At 64.4% G+C, this 17,876-nt stretch overlaps 1 protein-coding gene across 5 annotated transcripts in view; it reads left to right on the plus strand.

The window, feature by feature from the left end:
• The window catches only part of PRDM16 (PR/SET domain 16), a 326,016-nt gene that overhangs the window by 294,450 nt on the left and 13,690 nt on the right, over positions 1–17,876 (plus strand). For 3 of the 5 annotated variants that reach the window (XM_057533380.1, XM_057533393.1, XM_057533401.1), the window contains 7 exons: positions 573–786; positions 2,589–2,736; positions 3,189–3,342; positions 8,131–9,544; positions 12,969–13,056; positions 15,893–16,062; positions 16,718–16,795. In XM_057533380.1, the coding sequence (XP_057389363.1) occupies positions 573–786; positions 2,589–2,736; positions 3,189–3,342; positions 8,131–9,544; positions 12,969–13,056; positions 15,893–16,062; positions 16,718–16,795 (2,266 nt within the window). The remainder of the gene's footprint in view (positions 1–572; positions 787–2,588; positions 2,737–3,188; positions 3,343–8,130; positions 9,545–12,968; positions 13,057–15,892; positions 16,063–16,717; positions 16,796–17,876) is intronic. The other 2 variants (XM_057533384.1, XM_057533389.1) reach the window with 2 other exon arrangements.

Consider the following 17,876-nt stretch of genomic DNA (forward strand, 5'->3'; position numbering starts at 1 on the left):
TCACCAGCACACCTTTCGATTCATTTGTGCTGGAGCTCTTCGTGCAGGTTCTCTGTTCAGACCTGCGGGGAGCACGAGGCGGTCCTCGGCGGGGAGGGGGACCCCCGCTCCAGGGAAAAGCTGCGTCAGGACAGCCACGGGCTGGGGATGGGCCCCGGAGGTCCTTCCCGGGGGACTCACGCTCTGAACTGTTTGGCTTGGCAGGGTCCTCAGGATGCTGCCTCGTAAACTTCATAATAGCCGCCTCCCTTTTATTTGTTTGACCTTGACGACAATCGTTTATGATACGCATTGGAGCCGTGCCGTCTTTCTTCTGATTCATACACAAAGCGCTTGGCCAGGCTTCCTTCTCTGCTCCCGAGGCGCGGGGAGGGGCCCAGCGCTTCTCGGTGTTTCTTGTGGGGCAGACGCAGGTCCCTGCCGCCTCTGTGTCCCCCGGGGCAGCCTCTCCCAGGTCCAGGAGGAGGGCGGGGAGGATGCGGGAGGGGGCACAGCCGGCAGCCCCGGGCCTGGGGTGGGCCTGGGGCAGGCCCAGGGCCGCCTGCCCACCGCCCGCCCTCTCTCCCTCGCAGAGGACCCCACGTTCCGCTGCGACGCGTGTGACGAACTCTTCCCGTCCAAGCTGGACCTGCGGCGCCACAAGAAGTACGCGTGCAGCTCGGTGGGGGCCGTGCTCTACGAGGGCCTGGCCGACGAGCTCAAGCCCGAGGGCCTGGGCGGCGGGGGCAGCGACGGGCAGGCCCACGAGTGCAAAGACTGCGAGCGGATGTTCCCCAGCAAGTACAGGTGCCGCCCCCACCCCGCCCTGCCCGCACCGCTGCCAGGAGCCAGTCAAGGACAGCAGGGTCCGCTGGCCCTGGGGGCCCAGAGGAAGCCCTGAGAAGGGCAGAGGTCACCCCTGACCCCTCAGGCCTTCCCAGGCTGACAGGCCCAAAGCTCCAAGGACAGGTGGAGACACACCTCAGGGGCAGGTACCCTGGCCTGCGCATCCGCCCCTGGGGACAGAGCAGGCCCGCCGGCTGGCGGCTGGAGGCCACCGGTGGTCACTGTTCTGACCGTAAAGGCCAGGCCCCTGGTCAGAGCCCCCATCCACAAAGGAGCCGCAAGTCACCAGGTCGAGCCACCAGCGGCCCCACCATCCTGGGGTCAGGGCCGAGTTGCGGAGACAGACTTGGAGGAAGTCAGGAACACAGGCCAGGCGCCCAGATGTGCAGGGGTCAGGCCCCAGGGCCACTTCCGTGATGTCCAGGACCAGGCTGGGGGATGCCGCCCAGGGGCTTCCTGGAGTGCCTGGCCCTCGGGCATGCTTCTCAGACAGTGGGCAGGAGCAGGAAGGGGCCACCCGGGGGTCCCCTCACCCCCCACCCCAGGCTCCAGCCTCTGCTTCCCATGGGGGCCCCCATGGAGACTTCACAGGCGTGGGCACAGATGCCAGGCCAGCTGTGTGATGGCCGGACATGGCCTCCCCAGCCCCTGGGAGCAGGGGCCCCGGGGACCCATGGGGGGAGAAGCAGGCCGGGCAGTCCCAGTGAAGACCTTCCCAATGTGCGCCCCTCCTCTCCCTCTGAGAATATCCTCCAGGGCAGCCCTGCAAAGTCAGAGTAAAACCCCATCAGGTCACTAACTGGCTGTGGGATTGTGGAAAATTGAATGCCAATCCCGTCACGGCCCCCTGGGGACGGGAAACCCTCCACCCTGAACGGATGACTGAGAAAATAAGAGTTTGGGCAAATCCCGACTGAGGCCCTTGGCAGTAAGCGCCGCTCAAGAGGGTCCGTGTTTTCTTTACATAAACACATAAATCACAATTAACAACAGGGGAAAAGCTACAATCTGCCGGGTGCTCGAGAACCAAGCGTTTCTGATCTAAATGGATGGCTGGGCCCCGTAATTAACGGGCCATGATGTATTGCTGCCTTGCTCATGAAGATTAACGGTCATACCTGGGACAGGAGGAGAAGCAGGATGTCCCCCGAGAGGAGGGGGCTCCAAGCTGCTGGTTCGTCCAAGTGCAGCAGCCCCTCCCCAGCAGCTGTGCCCGCCCCGCCTACCACATCTCCTTTGGAGACCCCCTGCCCTCACTCCCCGCTGACCTCCATGGTGTGTGCGTGGCGGGCAGCCTCTCGGTCTGGCTTGGCCAGCGAGCAACCCCAGGTCACTCAGAGGGGAAGGCCTTGGGTCTCCTGGGCCTCGTCCCACTCTGGGGCTCGTGGCAGTGTTGGAAGTTTCCAGACCCCGTTTTTCTTAGGCCCAAGGTTAGCGTCAAGGTGAAAGTTGTTTTGAGCTGGGACCCCGCCTGCCGCTGGGTGCCTGGGGTGTGGTCTTGGGTGAGGGCCCGAGCTCTGTCCACGCACTGGCTTCCCCCCCATCCCACGTGGGAAGGCCATGCCTTCCAGTCCATCCCCTTGCCCTGTCCAGGGGGGGAGATGGACAGACCGGCTGCCAGACCTCACTCTGCTCTCTGAGCAGGAGGCAGTGGCAGGGGCTCCAAGGGGCTGCCGGGAACAGGCCGTGCTGGGCTGAGGCCCCTCCCTCCCGGGCAGCGGGCGGCTGGGGGACCCGCAGTGACCCCCGTCCACTGTGCGCAGCTTGGAGCAGCACATGGTCATCCACACAGAGGAGCGAGAGTACAAGTGTGACCAGTGTCCCAAGGCCTTCAACTGGAAGTCCAACCTCATCCGCCACCAGATGTCCCACGACAGTGGCAAGCGCTTCGAATGTGAAAACTGTGTGAAGGTAACGTGTAACGTGGTCGCGAGCCCGGCCCCGCCCCCACTGTCGAGATGCAGGTGACGGGCCCCCGAGTCGTGCGGGGAAGAGAGGAAGTGGGCCGGGCAGCACAGCCGGGGAGGGCCCGGGGCCAGACCTGGGTCCTCTCAGGGCCCCTGCCAGCGTGGCAGGACAGGCCGTCATGGGTCAAAGTACTGGAGCTGAAGGACGCTTCTGAGCTCCCGTCTCAAGCATCCTCAGGGTCACAGTTCTCGCGAGAATTACTGTTGAAGAAACAGTCAAGGGAGGCCTGACGGCTCGCTGAAAGCCATGCAGGGGGTCACCGCTGCAGCAGAGACCCGCCGGGCCAGGCTCAGTGCAGGGGCAGAGCAGCCAGGGAGACCCCCATGCCGTGGCCAGACCCAGGCCCGCAGGGGAGCAACAGGTGGGGAGTAACTCGACGGTGTCTGTGTCCCCAGGTGTTCACGGACCCCAGCAACCTGCAGCGGCACATCCGCTCCCAGCACGTGGGCGCCCGGGCCCACGCCTGCCCCGACTGCGGGAAGACGTTCGCCACGTCCTCGGGCCTCAAGCAGCACAAACACATCCACAGCACCGTCAAACCTTTCATATGTGAGTGGCCCCCCAGCCTGGGCTTCCAGCCCTGAGGTGTGGGAGTTTGGGGGTCAGGCCAAGGCGTGAAACCCCCAGGCTCTTCCCCACTCACGGGACCCCGTTTGTCCAGAAAACACTCGTGGCAGCTGCTGACACCTCTGCCGCGAGAAGCCCGGGCCTGGCTGCCCTCCTGGTACCGCTTCACCATCGCTTTGCTCCCTCGCACCCTCTCATGCCGTGATTTGCCTGTCCTCGCTCTGCCCTCCTTGGTTCCTCCCCCTCGCTCGCCCCTCCAGTGGCCAGAGGCGGGCAGTGGGTGGTGAGGAAACCCGGGTCCTGCCGAAGGACCCAGCAGCCCACCGCCCCCCACTTCCCCTCCTCTTCCCCGCACGCACGTGCCGCCCTGAGCCCCAGCAGGTGTGATAATCCCACTGCTGCCCCCCAAGTCCTGCTGTTCACCCCCCATCAGCCTTTGGGGAGCCCGGGCTGTATGCCTGCCCTGACCCGGGCAGCAGGGGCCAGCCGTAAGTAACTGGACCCCTGTCCTCACGGAGCTTACCTGCCAGTGGAGAAGACAGAGGCTAAGCCATACAGATCGTAACGGCACACGTGACAGGCACATTAAGTGGGGGGCGGGGGGCAGGAGTGCAGGGTCAGGAGGCCCTCCAGGTGTCCAGGTGGGTGCTGTCCTGTCCACGTGCTGGGAGGTCAGGACGGTCTGTTGGGTGAGAGGCGTCCTAGCAGAGGACTGCAGGAGGCGTGGGGGTGAACCAAGGGGGTGCCTGGGGAGAGGGCTCGCGACGGGGGGCTGTGAGCACAGAGGCCTTGAGGTTGGGGTGCGTTTGGGGAGAGAGGGGTCAGAGGTCACAGGGCTTGGGTCTGGGGCTCTGGTGGGCCACCGCGGGGGCATGACCCTGGTTCTCGGAGTTTGGAAGATACTGAAGGTTCTTCTCTGCCTAGCATTGCGCCGAGTCTCATTTCACACAAGATTCTGCTGAGTCACTGTTCACACCAACACAGCACTGACTCATCATTCACACCAGCATCGTGCTGACTCACTGCCCGCACGAGGTTGTGCTGAGCCATCACTTCACACGCATGACCTCACAGCATCCTTACAAAACCTTATGGAGCAGGGGCCGCACTGTGTCCAACTGAAGGGAACTGACAGAGAAGGAAGCGCGTGGAAACGTTAAATGACCAGGCCCTCAAGGCTCGGCTGCAGAGCCCGGATTCCAGCTCAAAGGGCCTGGCTCCTGACCCCAGGCTGGGCGGCCTGGGGCCTCTCGGGCTCCAGCATGTCAGTGTGTGTGTCGGGGGGTAACTCTGGGAGCTTGAAGACTTGGCTCTGGGTGTTTTCACCGACTTGGGGGTTGTACAGGGCTGGACTCCTGCCCCAAAGAGGCCATGCTGACTGGCTTCGCGGGCCTTTGTTGAATAGCTGAGGCTGTGCCCCCCTCCTGCCCACTGCCTTGAGCCCAAGCTTCCAGCTGTCCCGCTAGAGGTGACTGAGCCCCCGGCCTGCCTGGGTCACCTGCTCCCTCGGTCGAGGAAGCAAAGGGAGAGAGCGCTGTGCCTGGCGGCCACCTCACTGGGGCCGTCTTCCTCTTACCCACCACCTCCTTCACCTGCAGACCCTGGAAAGAGCGTCCGAGTCTCGATGGGAGCAGGGCCCGTTCCCTCTGGGAGGGGCCAGGAAGGAGTGGGCTGGGTGGGAGTGGAGGCTGGGGGCCGGGGTTGTGGGACTGGTGCATAGCCTGCTTCCAGGGCGAGTATCCCAGCAAGTCCCCCTGTGGGAGGAAGCACACGTGAGTGAGTGCATCTATCATAGGTTTCTAAGCTTTTCAGCCAGCTTGGAAAGGAAACTTGCACACAGGCTTACAAGTCATTGCTTTTCTGGGCGTGCAGATGGGCTTTGTGAAGTCGTGTTGGCTTGTAGTCATAACGTAAGTTCTGGGAACCTCAGCAGTCGGGAAGGGTCCGAGCCCACTGTTTCCGCTGCCTGCACGGACTCTGTGTGCAGATGCGGAGGACACGGGGCAGCCTGGACGGGCCCCCCCCCACCCCGGCTATCAGCAGCCCTCCGCCTCTCGTCTGTGCCCCGTGCCCACCTTGGGCCTTGGCTTTTGGCCAAGGGGGTAAAACGAAAGAGAAAACCCCACACTTGGCCAGGTGCCATGTATGAGAGGGAGATGCAAATGTGAGAAGTTAGATTAGACGTGAAGATCGGCCTGTGCGTCCTCTCGACCGGGGCAGAGCATCCTCTGGCCCACGGTTAAGGGGGTCAGCTCTGGAAAGGAAACTGTGAACAAGTGAGCGGAGGGCAAACGATGCAGCGCTTCTGAGAAAAGATGGGCCACTGGGGGAGCAAGGGCTCACGGCGGCCGGTCACTCGTGCACAGACTCCGTCCCCCGCCGCGCAGCCCCTGGGCGCCCACACACAGCACACATCATGGGCACCAAACCTGCCCCAGTTCCCAGCCTCACTGACCACGCAGCCCAAGTCAGCATAACCTCCCGGTGGGGTGTCTTGCATCGGGAAACTCAAATGTGGGGGGTCGGGGCGAGAGTGTATCCGTGCACACAGGCAGACTGGCTCCTGTGGGCACTTTTTAGAAGGGACCTTCTTAGGAGTGAGTGTGTACATGTGCATGTGTGTGCACGTGTGTGTGTGCATCCCTGCACGTACCCTACAGGAGAAGAAACTGCTGATCAGAATAAGTACTGGCCAGGGCCGCTCTGCATCCCAGCAGGGCCTGGGGCACCATCCACCAGGCGCGGGTCCCACGTCCGGTTCACCGTGGGCTGCCCGGGCCTCTCCCAGCCTCTGCAGACAGCCACCTCCCGTCACCGGCTCTAAGCCAGCGGTCAGCCATCCCCGGGCCAGGACCTGCCTCTCCAAGGACCTCAGTCTCCCAGAGGCCTCGCTGTAGCCCCAGCATCTCTGCAGGATCCCTTTATCGTGTGAGTGGGTGGGTGGGAAGCAAGGGTCCCAGGCTGCCTGTGTCCAGGCATGGCCACTGGCCCCAGGGGCCCCTCCTGAGAGCTGCCTTGGGTGGGAGCCTGCTCAAGGCCAGCTTCCGAGCTCAGGATGGCAGCAGCCACTAACTAGGTGCCACAGAGGCCTGCTATGGGGGGCAGAGGGTGTCACAGAGCCTCTTCGGGGGCCGGGGATACAGCAGGGTATCACTCGTGTGGCCAGGTGCCCTGAGCTGGGGAGTGGCCTTCCCCCCCAGGGCTGGCGGAGGCCTGCGGGCACTTATAGACCATCTGTGGAATAGCCTCTCTGCACCAGCCGCCCCCCAAAATGGGCAGATTTGATCAAACGAGGCAGTGCTCTTCCCCCTCAGCCTTGAAAACGTCCCGCCAAGCCAGACGACCAGGAAGGCAGAGCCGTTAATATAAATAGATATTGTGATTAAAGACACGATCATCTGCGGGCCAGCGCTCCCAGCTAGAGCCACATGACATCAGGCAGCGGAGGGTGTGCGGCGAGCAAGAAACGCACTGAAATCATTGTTTCCACTGGGGCTGCATTTAGGAAGCAAATTGTCCTGCAGAGAGAGACACACACAGCGTGTGTGCGTGCGTGTGTGTGTGTGTGTGTATGTATGTGTGTGATCATTCCTCCCTTGCTGGTTAGAAAAACAAGAGCAGAAAGAAAAACTGGCAGTTGGCCGGCACTCAGCTCACAGGCCGTTGGGAAAATGGCCGAGACTGGGTCCCCAGGGCCTCTGGGTCCTGGCGTTTGGCCTCGGCCGCCACCACCCTCTCCTGTTAAGAGCAGAGGCCGGCGTCTGGCAACCAGAGCCGGTGCGGCCTCTCCATCCCAGTTGGGAGAGGTTTCCATTTTCTCAAACGTGGAACTAGCCCTCTCCACGTGGCTCCCCGCCCATCTCCACCTTCAGGCCACCCCCAGACGGTGACCTCACACAGCCAGGACCCGTGCTCCCGAAGCCCAGCCTCCGGGACTAAGAGCCCCAAGGGGCCGGTCCCTCCTGAGGCCTTCCTGTCCTGGGTGCAGGTCACAGGGCCTGGGACAGAAAGAGGGGGGAACGAGAGAGCATTTTAAGCTTTACAAAGTGGGAGACGTAGCCCGGGGGTCGGTGTCTCCCTCGCCCCTGCTGGCACAGCGTGGCTGACGTGGCAGGGAGGGCGGACGGGCGTTCTGGGCGGCTGGTGCAGCTGCAGACGTGGTGGCGTGCCACGACTTTGTCTCTGGGAACGATTTTGAAGGCCTTGGCGCCACATGGCAAACTCATGGGGGCTAGGAGGGCACGACGAGCGTCAGGGCCCCTTCCTCCAGCGGAGAAGGTTGAGGCAGCTGGAGACCCACCCAGGCCGGCCCAGGGACCCCAGGGAAGGCACGGGAGTGTCCTCGCCAACCCGTGCCGGTCACCAGAGGCCAGTCCCAGGTAGGGTGCACGTGCATCTGTACGCGTGCGGGCACACATGTATGACGTACACACCTGAAGTACAACGTACACACGTGTGTGAACATGCACACTCGTGCATGACACGTGTGTACACAAGCACACGTGTGCCCACGGACACGTGTACGCACATGCATGCACACATACACATGTGAGCACGTATGTAGGTACTCACAGTGACACAGATGCCTGCGTGTGCACACACGCACACACACACACACACACACACACACACACACAGATGCTCACGTACCTAAGCACACGCTGCTCCGGTCCCCGAGGCCGGAGCGCCCCGGTCCCACCCCCGGGACCCTGCAGCCCAGGGTTTCCATCATTTCATAGCTGCCGGTCTTCGCTTCTGCTGACGTTTCAGGTGAGGTCTGCCACAAGTCCTACACGCAGTTCTCCAACCTGTGCCGCCACAAGCGCATGCACGCCGACTGCCGCACGCAGATCAAGTGCAAGGACTGCGGGCAGATGTTCAGCACTACCTCTTCCCTCAACAAGCACCGGCGCTTCTGCGAGGGCAAGAACCATTACACGCCGGGCGGCATCTTCGCGCCGGGCCTGCCCCTGACCCCCAGCCCCATGATGGACAAGGCCAAGCCACCCCCCAGCCTCAACCACGCCGGCCTGGGCTTCAACGAGTACTTCCCCTCCAGGCCGCACCCGGGGAGCCTGCCCTTCTCGGCGGCGCCCCCCGCCTTCCCCGCGCTCACGCCCGGCTTCCCGGGCGTCTTCCCTCCGTCCCTGTACCCCCGGCCACCCCTGCTACCTCCCATGCCGCTGCTCAAGAGCCCCCGGAACCACACGCAGGACGCCAAGCTCCCCAGCCCCCTGGGCAACCCGGCCCTGCCCCTCGTCTCCGCCATCGGCAGCAGCGGGCAGGGTGCCGCGGCGGCCGCGGGGCCCGAGGAGAAGCCGGAGAGCCGCCTGGAGGACGCGTACGCCGCCAAGCTCAAGCCCCGGGGCAGTGACCTGTCAGACGGCAGCGACTTCGAGGATATCAACACCACAACCGGGACCGACCTGGACACGACCACGGGCACGGGCTCCGACCTGGACAGCGACGCGGACAGCGATCGCGACAAGGCCAAGGCCAAGGGCAAGGTGGCCGCGGGCAAGGCCGAGCTCGGGGGCGGCGCAGCGGCCCCCGGCGCCCCGAACAGCGTGGGCGAGGTGCCCGCCTTCTACTCCCAGCACTTCTTCCCGCCGCCCGAGGAGCAGCTGCTGACAGCGTCGGGCGCCGCGGGCGACTCCATCAAGGCCATCGCGTCCATCGCCGAGAAGTACTTCGGGCCCGGCTTCATGGGCATGCAGGAGAAGAAGCTGGGCGCGCTGCCCTACCACTCCGTGTTCCCCTTCCAGTTCCTGCCCAACTTCCCCCACTCCCTGTACCCCTTCACAGACCGCGCTCTCGCACACAGCCTGCTGGTCAAGGCCGAGCCAAAGTCGCCCCGGGACGCCCTCAAGGCCGGTGGCCCCAGCGCCGAGTCACCCTTCGACCTCACCACCAAACCCAAAGAGGCCAAGCCCGTCCTGCCGGCGCCCAAGGCGCCCCCGGCCCCGGCGTCCGGCGAGGAGCAGCCGCTGGACCTCAGCATCGGCAGCCGGGTGCGGGCCAGCCAGAACGGAGCGACCCGGGAGCCCCGCAAGAACCACGTGTACGGCGAGCGCAGGCTGGGGGCCGGCGAGGGGCCGCCCAAGGCGTGCCCGGCGCAGCTGCCCCAGCAGCCGTCCCTGCACTACGCCAGGCCGTCGCCCTTCTTCATGGACCCCATCTACAGGTATTAACATGCCCCGCCCTCACCCGCTCTCCAGAGGGGCCGCCACCCAGGTGGGCCGCCAGGGGGGCACCGCGGCGGGAGGGGACGCTCTCGCCTGCCCCCCCAGGCTTCGTCCCTCTGCCTTTGCGGCTTCAGCAGGCGCCTCGGCTCTGGGGTGTCCGTGCCGCTTGGGGTCCATGCCCGGCTCGGCCCTTTCCTGGGGTGGGCCCCTGGTGGGGTCTCCTGGGCACCCCTGGCTCCCTTTCGCTGACAGCCGCTGGGAGACCCCCGCCATCCTCCCTCGAGCCCTTACCTACCCCCACCCCCGGCAGCCTGCCCTCAGGCTCCACCCCAGACACCTGCCTGCTGGAGGCTCCGGCCACCTTCTCTGGACAGGCTCTGCCCACGGCACTCCTGGCTCTTCCCTCTGCTTCAGCATCCCTGCTTCCCTGTAGCTGCTCCGCAGCTGGGCTTCTGGTGGCCCAGGGGAGACCAGAGGAGGAGCTGCTGGTCCCCAGTGGGAGGAGGGGGAGGGAGGAAGGAGGAAGCTTTGGAAGTTTTGCCAAAAACCAGTGTCCCATTCCAATGATACCTTCCCAGTGAGGGGCCAGTTGAATCCCCTTCCCCGGCTTCTGGGCACGGTTTGATCAGGCGGGTTTGTTAGGTGAGAGGGGTCTGACCGCCCACCACACGTGTCCTGGGGGTGCTGGGCAGGCTGAGCCCTGAGGAGGGGGCTGTGCCCGTGGACGGGCCTGGGAGGGGGGCCTGGAGGGGCAGGCAGACAGGCGTGTTGGCTCAGCCCCTGATACAGGCCCACGGCTCTGTGTGGGAGGGGCCCGTGTGCACACACGTAAGTGTGTGCACACGGGCATTCAGGGAGCATGTGGCCGCCTTGAGGGCTTGCGTGCCTGCTATTCCCCAGGGGCCACGCAGGGCCTGGGGATGGGTGTGCAGGTGAGGTCACCTCTGCTAAAGGTGCAGTGGAAAGAAATGATGGCAGAGCTGCCAGCGAGGGAGATGGGCCGGCCTCCTGCTCCGCCCTCTGGCGCCGACTCGGGTCCCCGCCCTCCGGCGCCCACTTGGGTCCCCGCCCTCCACGCTCACCCGGGGCCCTGGCCGGCCTGTGTCTCCTGCCGGCCCCGTTTCCTGCCAGGTCCTGCTGGCGTCATCACAGGAAACATGAAAAATGCCCCCCTTGGGTCTTTCTTTAAGAACGCGCCATCCATAGATGGTTTGCTGACAGCGGCTCATAGGGTTTCTGGGGTGAACATGGCCATCAAAGGCCCAGGGAGCATCTGCCAGCTAGAATAAGAATCTCCGGGACCCACGGGGAGCCAGGAGACACCTGGGGCTTGAGGGAGGATGCCCCCGGGAGGAGCCGCCCTTGTGCAGAGGACGGGGGCAGGATTGGAGACCTAGGGAGGGACACTTCTAGTCGGGCCTCCGGAGTTGGAGCCAGCGGGCCTGCAAGAGGCTCTCGGTTAACTGTTCCTGCTCAGTCCCTGGCCTCCTCGTGCACCCCGTCCCAGCTCTCCTCCTGGACCCCAACCCTTCCGTGCCCCTCTCCTCCCCCTCCAGGCCTGGTTTAGGGCCTTTTCCTGGAAGTTGGGGGAGCAGTCAGTCTGGCCCCGAGGCGGGAACTGGCCACAGGCGCCCCCAACCCGGGTCCTGTCCGAGCTCCTCCGAGACCCGGCGTGCGCTAGGCTCTTGCCCTCAGGATTTAGAGTACAGTGGCTGGTGGCGGGGCTGCCTGGCCCCCAACTTTGTACACAGGCACCAGCAAAATGCCCGAGAGTGGATTAGCTCCAAATTTTCTCCCCACCGCCCCCCAAGCCCAGTCAAGATAAACACTCATGGTGTCGGGGAGGTTCCCCTCCAAGTGAAGGTGTGGGCGACTGTCACTGCCTGTTAACAGGCTGGCCCAGGGCTAGGGGACAGGGTCCCCTCAGCTCCTGGGTGGTTCTGGGGTGACTCCAGCAAAACTCCCCACGGGCCACGCCCCAGCAGTGACTGTGGACATATACCCACAATCCTCCCTCCCCCAGGTTGGAGGAATCTTAACACCGCCAGGCTGGCAACACCCCAGCCCTCCAGCCCCTCTCACTGCCACGTGCTGCTGTCTCTGCAAGATGGGCTGGGGACAGTGTGGTGACAAAAGCCACGCGCCTTGGAAGAGCACGTGTCCACTGGGGTCTGTGGGGTCAGCTGGCGGGGGTCGCTCAGAGCAGCCCGCTGGGCTGCCGCTAGACACAGAAGTCGGGAAAAGGCAGAAGAAGACATTTAACAACCCCCCCACGTGGGGCCTCTTCCTCTCGGCCCACGCCACCCCCCCAGGGGGCCTTGTTGAAAGGCCAACTCAGTCCAGCTTTGAACAGGGCCTCTGCTAAGCCCTGCAAAGCGAGGTGCCCCTCAAGCCAACTTCCCACATGGAGACCCCCTCCTCCCCTTGGACCCGGCTGGTGGTCTCGGTGGGGTCACCTGTGGCCGCCTGCGCTCCGTGGGGTGTTCCCGCCTCTGGGCCCCTGCCCTTGCGGCCATCCCTGTCCTGCTCCGTTCAAGGCCCCAGCCAGTCCCCTGGGGGCAGAGCTGAGCCTAAGAGGAATGGGAGCGTGGCCCTGGGCGAGCGAGGTGGCGGGTCACCACAGCTGTGGGTGCCTGTGGGGAGGTGGCAGGCCTCCCCAAATCCCACTTTGTAAATCTCGACACCCCCCCCAGGGGAAACTGAGGGAGGCGTCCTTGGGACAGAGTAGAGGAGGGGTCAGGGAGAGGAGGGATGGCCACCTCCTCCGCTTGTGACTGACAGTTGTCCTGGCATTTGGGGAATATTCTAGAATTATCACCTCCAGCAGCTGTCTTGAGGTTTTAGGTAGACCCTGCCTGGCTGCCGCGGGGAGGCCCTGCAGCCTCCCCAGGATAGAGACCTACCGGTCACTCACGTGTATCCGCCCAGTCGGGCAGAGCGCCCGTGCCGTGGGCCGGGAGGGAGAGGGACGGGGGGGTAGGCGGCAGCCCCCGTGTGCTCCACATTCTGCTTCGGGGGAGCCCTCGCTGGGCTGACAGGCCAGTTGGCAGAGGCTGGTGCACGCGGGCCCTTCAGAAGGTTCCTGGCTCCAGCATCAAGCGTTCGTCACGTGCCTCGGTGCCAGCAGCTGGGGGGGTGGGGAGGGGGGCGGACGCTGGGGAGACTCGAAGGGCTACAGACCTGGGCGTGGTGATGGGGAGCTCGTGCTCGGGCAGGCAACTGTGAGGCTGGGTCACGGACGTCCCCACAGCGTCAGGTGAGACGTGGCCACAGGGGACATGGAAGCTGGGCCGCCGTGGTGACCCCCCCACCTCGTGACCGACGGGGCACGGGTGGGCGCCCAGAGGGGCGGGGGCCACAGCCCCTCCCCGCCCAGCGCTGGGCCGCTCGGTGGGGTCCGTAACCCTCTGTGTTGCTGTCCAGCAGGGTGGAGAAGCGGAAGGTGACCGACCCGGTGGGAGCCCTTAAGGAGAAGTACCTGCGGCCGTCCCCGCTGCTCTTCCACCCCCAGGTAAGGCCCAGCCAGGGGCCCCAAGGTCCGTACGGGCCAAGGCGCACACCCCAGGCGGGTCTCCGCTTCCCGTTCCTGCAGACCCACGGGTCCCTTTGAGGCTGGGGAGGATGGGAAGGGCCAAGACAGGTGAGGAAGGAGGGTGGTCCTCTGTGGGAGCACCCTGTGGGTCCCTCCGAGGCAGCCAAGGACCCCGGTCCACAAGGGGCCCCAGTGACCTGTGGCTCAAGCTCTAGGAGGGGGAGTGAACTTGCATGGGGCGGTGCGCAGCAGCTCGGATGGAGCGAACCCAAGAATTTTGAATGTAGGGAGAATAGACACGAGAGAGCCGGGGAGGCATGGACGCCAGCAGTCTCTCTGGTACGAGGGACTCGGGGATCCTTAAGGGGAAAGAGCAGGAGAAGAAGGGCCTGAGTGCAGGGGAGCAGAGGCAGGGGGCAGGACAGCAGTAGAGGGACTGGCGTCGAGGGCCGGGCGTCCCGGGGGCAGTGGGCAGGGGGACCGCCCTCACCCGGGGATGCAGAGGGTGGAGAGGCCGCCTGTCAAGACTAGAATCAGGGGTCTGGGAAAGAGAACCCCCAAGTCTGGGCAGTGGCCGCAGACCCCACCAAGCCTACAGGCACTCCTGTGTCCCCCTGGCCGCGTCCTCCCAAGGGGTGGGTGCAGGGAGGTGGCAGAAGAGGGGGTGAGCAGCGTGGCCGGCGGAGTCCCCCTGATTCCCTGCCCCGGTGCCCACCTGTCCTCACTGCTTGGGGCCCAGCCCCCGCCCCAGAGCCACGGGCCTCCCCTGTCCCAGCCGGAGGGGCCGGGGGCTGAGCTGTGGGACAGGCCTGGACCCAGACTCGAGACCCGGGCATTGTTCTCCTGCTCCGAGTTTCCCGCCTGGGACAAACCCCGCGGTTTGTGGAACCTGCGCCCTGCCTGGGTTCACAGCTAAACTTAGAGCCTCCCATTGTCCTGCTGGGGCCTCGGAGTTTGGTTAAGAACTTCCCCTGATTTCCTCGGGACCGGCTGGAAAAAGCCGGCAGGCCAGCCAGGCACATCCTGTGTTTGTGTTTGTGTGGGAGCTCGGCCGGGAATATCTGATCAGGCGGAGCGGGCCAGGCAGGCCGGACCCTCCCAGGCCTGAGGAAGAGGGGCCTGGCGGGGGGCCGGCTGCCCATTGTCCCTGCTGCCCGCTCCCCCCACCTGCCACCCCTGCTGCCTGCCCGTGGGCCCAGAGCCAGGGGTGGGGGCGGGAGAGAGGACTAGTAAGTCACCTGATTAAATGGTCTGAGGTCAGACCATCACTCGGACAGGAGAAGTCGCGGCCTCTAGAAAGTCTAGGGGTCACCACTGCATGAAGACGCCAGCCTGCATTGGTCAGCTGCCTGGCAGGACCTTGCCAGGGCCTTTCATTGCTGAGGCCCGATGTGCGGGTATATGGGGTGCAGGGTGAGGCAGTCCTGCCAGCCCACTCTGGGGTCCTGGGGAGTCTGGGGTGGTGGAGAGTCCCCGAGCCTCCCATGGCTGTGGCTAAAACTGAGACCCACAAGCAGATGGACAGCAGTCTGTATGCCCAGGCCCCATCGTCCAGGCCATGGAGGGGCTAATGAGAGGCTGGACGGCAGCTGAGGGCCAAGGCCGTGTCCATCTGTCCATCAGTGGGGATGGGTGGGGCCACCCATGGCTGGAAGCATCGTGTGCATCTGATGGGGAGCGTGCCTGCCCCACAAGGATGGCGAGGCCCAAAGCCCTGCAACTGGACGGAGCTGGCCAGGGCCCAGGAGGCAGCCCAGGGTCAAGGGAGGCCTCAGCCACTAGGATGGACCCCATTTTCTGTTTGTAAACCCCTTTCTGGTGTTTTATTGTAACCAGTCGGTTGTTCCCCAGCCTAAACCTTGAGGGGCTCAGGGCATAATGAAAGCTCTTCCTTTTCTGGTCTCATCCCAGCCTCCCAAGGGGCCTGGCTTGCAGCGGGCACTCTCTGGGAGAGAAGTGCTGCTGAGGCCTGTGCAGCCCCCTCCCCTCTCCTGTCCCCCAGCCCCAGGGCCTCAGGGCAGGTGCAGCCTGGGATTCTGATCAGAACCCTGCCCACCAGCTGGAAATGACCAATGCCAGGAGGAGGTGACTCCCTTCTCCTCCCCAGGCAACGCCTCGGCATCTGCAAGGAGCAGAGAGGCAGCCCCTCTTGCCCGTGTCACCGTGTCCTGTGCCGTGTCATGTTGGAGTTATCATTCCAAACATTTAGTTAGTGGAATCCAACCTTCGGCTGTTGAATTTCCTTTTAGCACTTTGCCCGCAATTATGGCCTGCTGCCACTAGGTGCTGGTAGTGCCTCAGGCTCGTGATTCATGTTTTAACCTGAGATTGATTCAGGTAGCTATCAATTTTTCACCACTCAAAAAAAAAAAAAAAAAATTGGATGTAATTCTGTCTTTAACCCAAACTAGCCATCAGGAGTGCTGGCCGGGGGTTGAGCCAGCAGGGCCTTGCTGGCTTGTTTCAAAGTAAAGGGCTGTGTAATTGCAAGTGTCAGCAGCCTGCATCACCCACGTCTCAACCAGCACAGGTTGGCTGCGGAAGGTCAGTGGCGGCTCCCCCAGCCTAGACCCTGGACTGTGAGGGGGTTCCGGCAAGGACAAGAGCAGGGCTGGCCGCAGAAAGGGAAGGAACCCAGCCCAGTGGTCAAGAAGAAGGAGGCCACGGGTTCCAGTGACCACCTCCTTGTCCTGGGGGCCCGTGACGTGCTCAGTCATCCAGGACCCCCAGATGCCCGTGGGGGCGGGTTCCCGTGCGTCAAGAGAGGGAGCGGCTCGGGGGCGCCCCACAGTCTCTCCCGCTCTCCTGCCAACAGATGTCAGCCATCGAGACCATGACTGAGAAGCTGGAGAGCTTCGCGGCCATGAAGGCAGAATCCGGCGGCTCCCTGCAGCCCCTCCCCCCCCACCCCTTCAACTTCCGGTCCCCGCCCCCGACGCTCTCGGACCCCATCCTCAGGAAGGGCAAGGAGCGCTACACGTGCAGGTGAGATGCTGAGAGCCCCTGGGGCAGCCCCCGCACAGTGGCCACAGGTGCCACGCCGGCCCGTGAGCCTGCACTTCCAGGAGAAAGCTCTCAGTCTCAGCCAGGGTACAGCGTGGTAGCAACCGATGGCCCGTTGTCCCCTTGACGTCATTCCCCAAAGATGCACGTGCCCCCCACCAAGCTGTGCTCCCGTGAGCGCAAGAAAGTGCAACCTTGGCCAGCCGGTCGGAGTTCGCAAGGCCGGAGGCTGAGGCGCCGCGGTCAGTGTTTAACCACAGCTCTGGGAGCCGGTGGGGAGCCCAGTGCTGGGGAGAGATGGTCCGTCCCCAGGTGCACGGGCTCGTGCAGGCCGGCCCTTGCCGGCTCGGCCAAGGCTGGGCTCCGGGGCTGAGAAACTGTTTGGCGGCGGGGGGGTCGCGGGGGGACGGCCCCGAGCGGGCCAGGGTGGGCCGGTGCCGTCTGCTCAGTGGTGCAAGTCCAGCTTCTCTGTGAGGCTCCGCTGGGCCCCGGGGCTGAGGAGAGACTGAAATGCAGGGTGTGCAGCCGGGCCACCGGCCCCCAGGTGTGGGAGAAACAGTACAGGAAAGCACCTGGGCGCCCGCGTCTCTGGCGGCGCGTCTGCTTCACGCATCCCTCCCCCGCCCCTCCACTCCAGGTACTGTGGCAAGATCTTCCCCCGATCAGCAAACCTCACGAGACACCTGAGGACGCACACCGGGGAGCAGCCGTACAGGTAGGAGCCCGCCCGGTAGGGGGTGCAGGCTCCTGGCGGGCAGGACGGGCAGTGGGTGGGAGCCAGCATGCTTGCACCAGCTCACTTCCTGCGCCCCTCCCTCCTGGCCCCTCAGCCATCCTGCGCCCAGGGGCGCTGTAAAGGTTAGGCTACCAGCAGGTTCCCATCTACTGACCCAGAAGGGTGCCCAGGAGCAGCCCTCCCACCTGCCGCGGGGGTGTCGACTGGAGCAGAGAAGCCAGGCCCAGGGGTGGTCTGGCGGGGGGAGGCCTCAGCCTCACCACCACCCAGCCCACCTCCGCTCACCTCACCACAGCCGTCAGCCATCGCTGACCTAGCCCTGGGCAGGGGACCAGGGCAAGCGCCTAAGGCGGGGTGGGCTGGTCTCAGAGGAAAAGGAGCTCCATGCAAATTCGGGTCCCACCCAAGCTTGGGGCGTCCTGAGGGATTCCTTACATCCCCCTGACCGCCCTGGACGGAAGCCGCCTCTGCCCCCAACCTCGCTCCTCGGTGCCTGGGCTCCTGCCTGCAGAGGTGTGAGCACAAGCGCGTGGGGGGTGTGAGAGCCAGTGCATTTCGTGTTCACAACTAGTGGAGGCATCACCCCATTTCAAAGACTGGGATTCCCAGGCTTAGAGACGCCCCTGGCCTGCCAGGGGTCCGAGATCATGGCCTTTCCCCTTGGTCCCTGGGGCATTTGTCGGGCAGGAAGAGAGCTGAGGGTAGTGCCCTGCGTTTTGGGGACCCCACCCAGGGGGACCCTGCGAGTCCCAGGGGATGGTGACCATGAGGCAAATTGGGGAAATGCTGGTCCCAATGCCAGGACGACATTCTGGGCTGTCTGGTGAACAGCAGCCATCGGCAGTAAGGGGTTTGGTGTGGTTTTAAGTTGGCAACATGAGATTCCTGTCCTCTGGCCGCCGCACAGAGCTGGGAGTCACCCACCGGCCCTGGAGATGGGGGGCATGTCCCCATCCCTCGGCCGGGAGGCCACACAAGGCTCCTGCAAGTGTCACAGTCACCATGCCCTGTCCTGGCCGGGTAAGCGTCAGCTCACGTCGTCTGTTCAGTGCCCTCGGCC

The sequence above is a fragment of the Balaenoptera acutorostrata genome, chromosome 1, assembly GCF_949987535.1.
Source record: "Balaenoptera acutorostrata chromosome 1, mBalAcu1.1, whole genome shotgun sequence".
Classification (NCBI taxonomy): Eukaryota; Metazoa; Chordata; class Mammalia; order Artiodactyla; family Balaenopteridae; genus Balaenoptera; species Balaenoptera acutorostrata.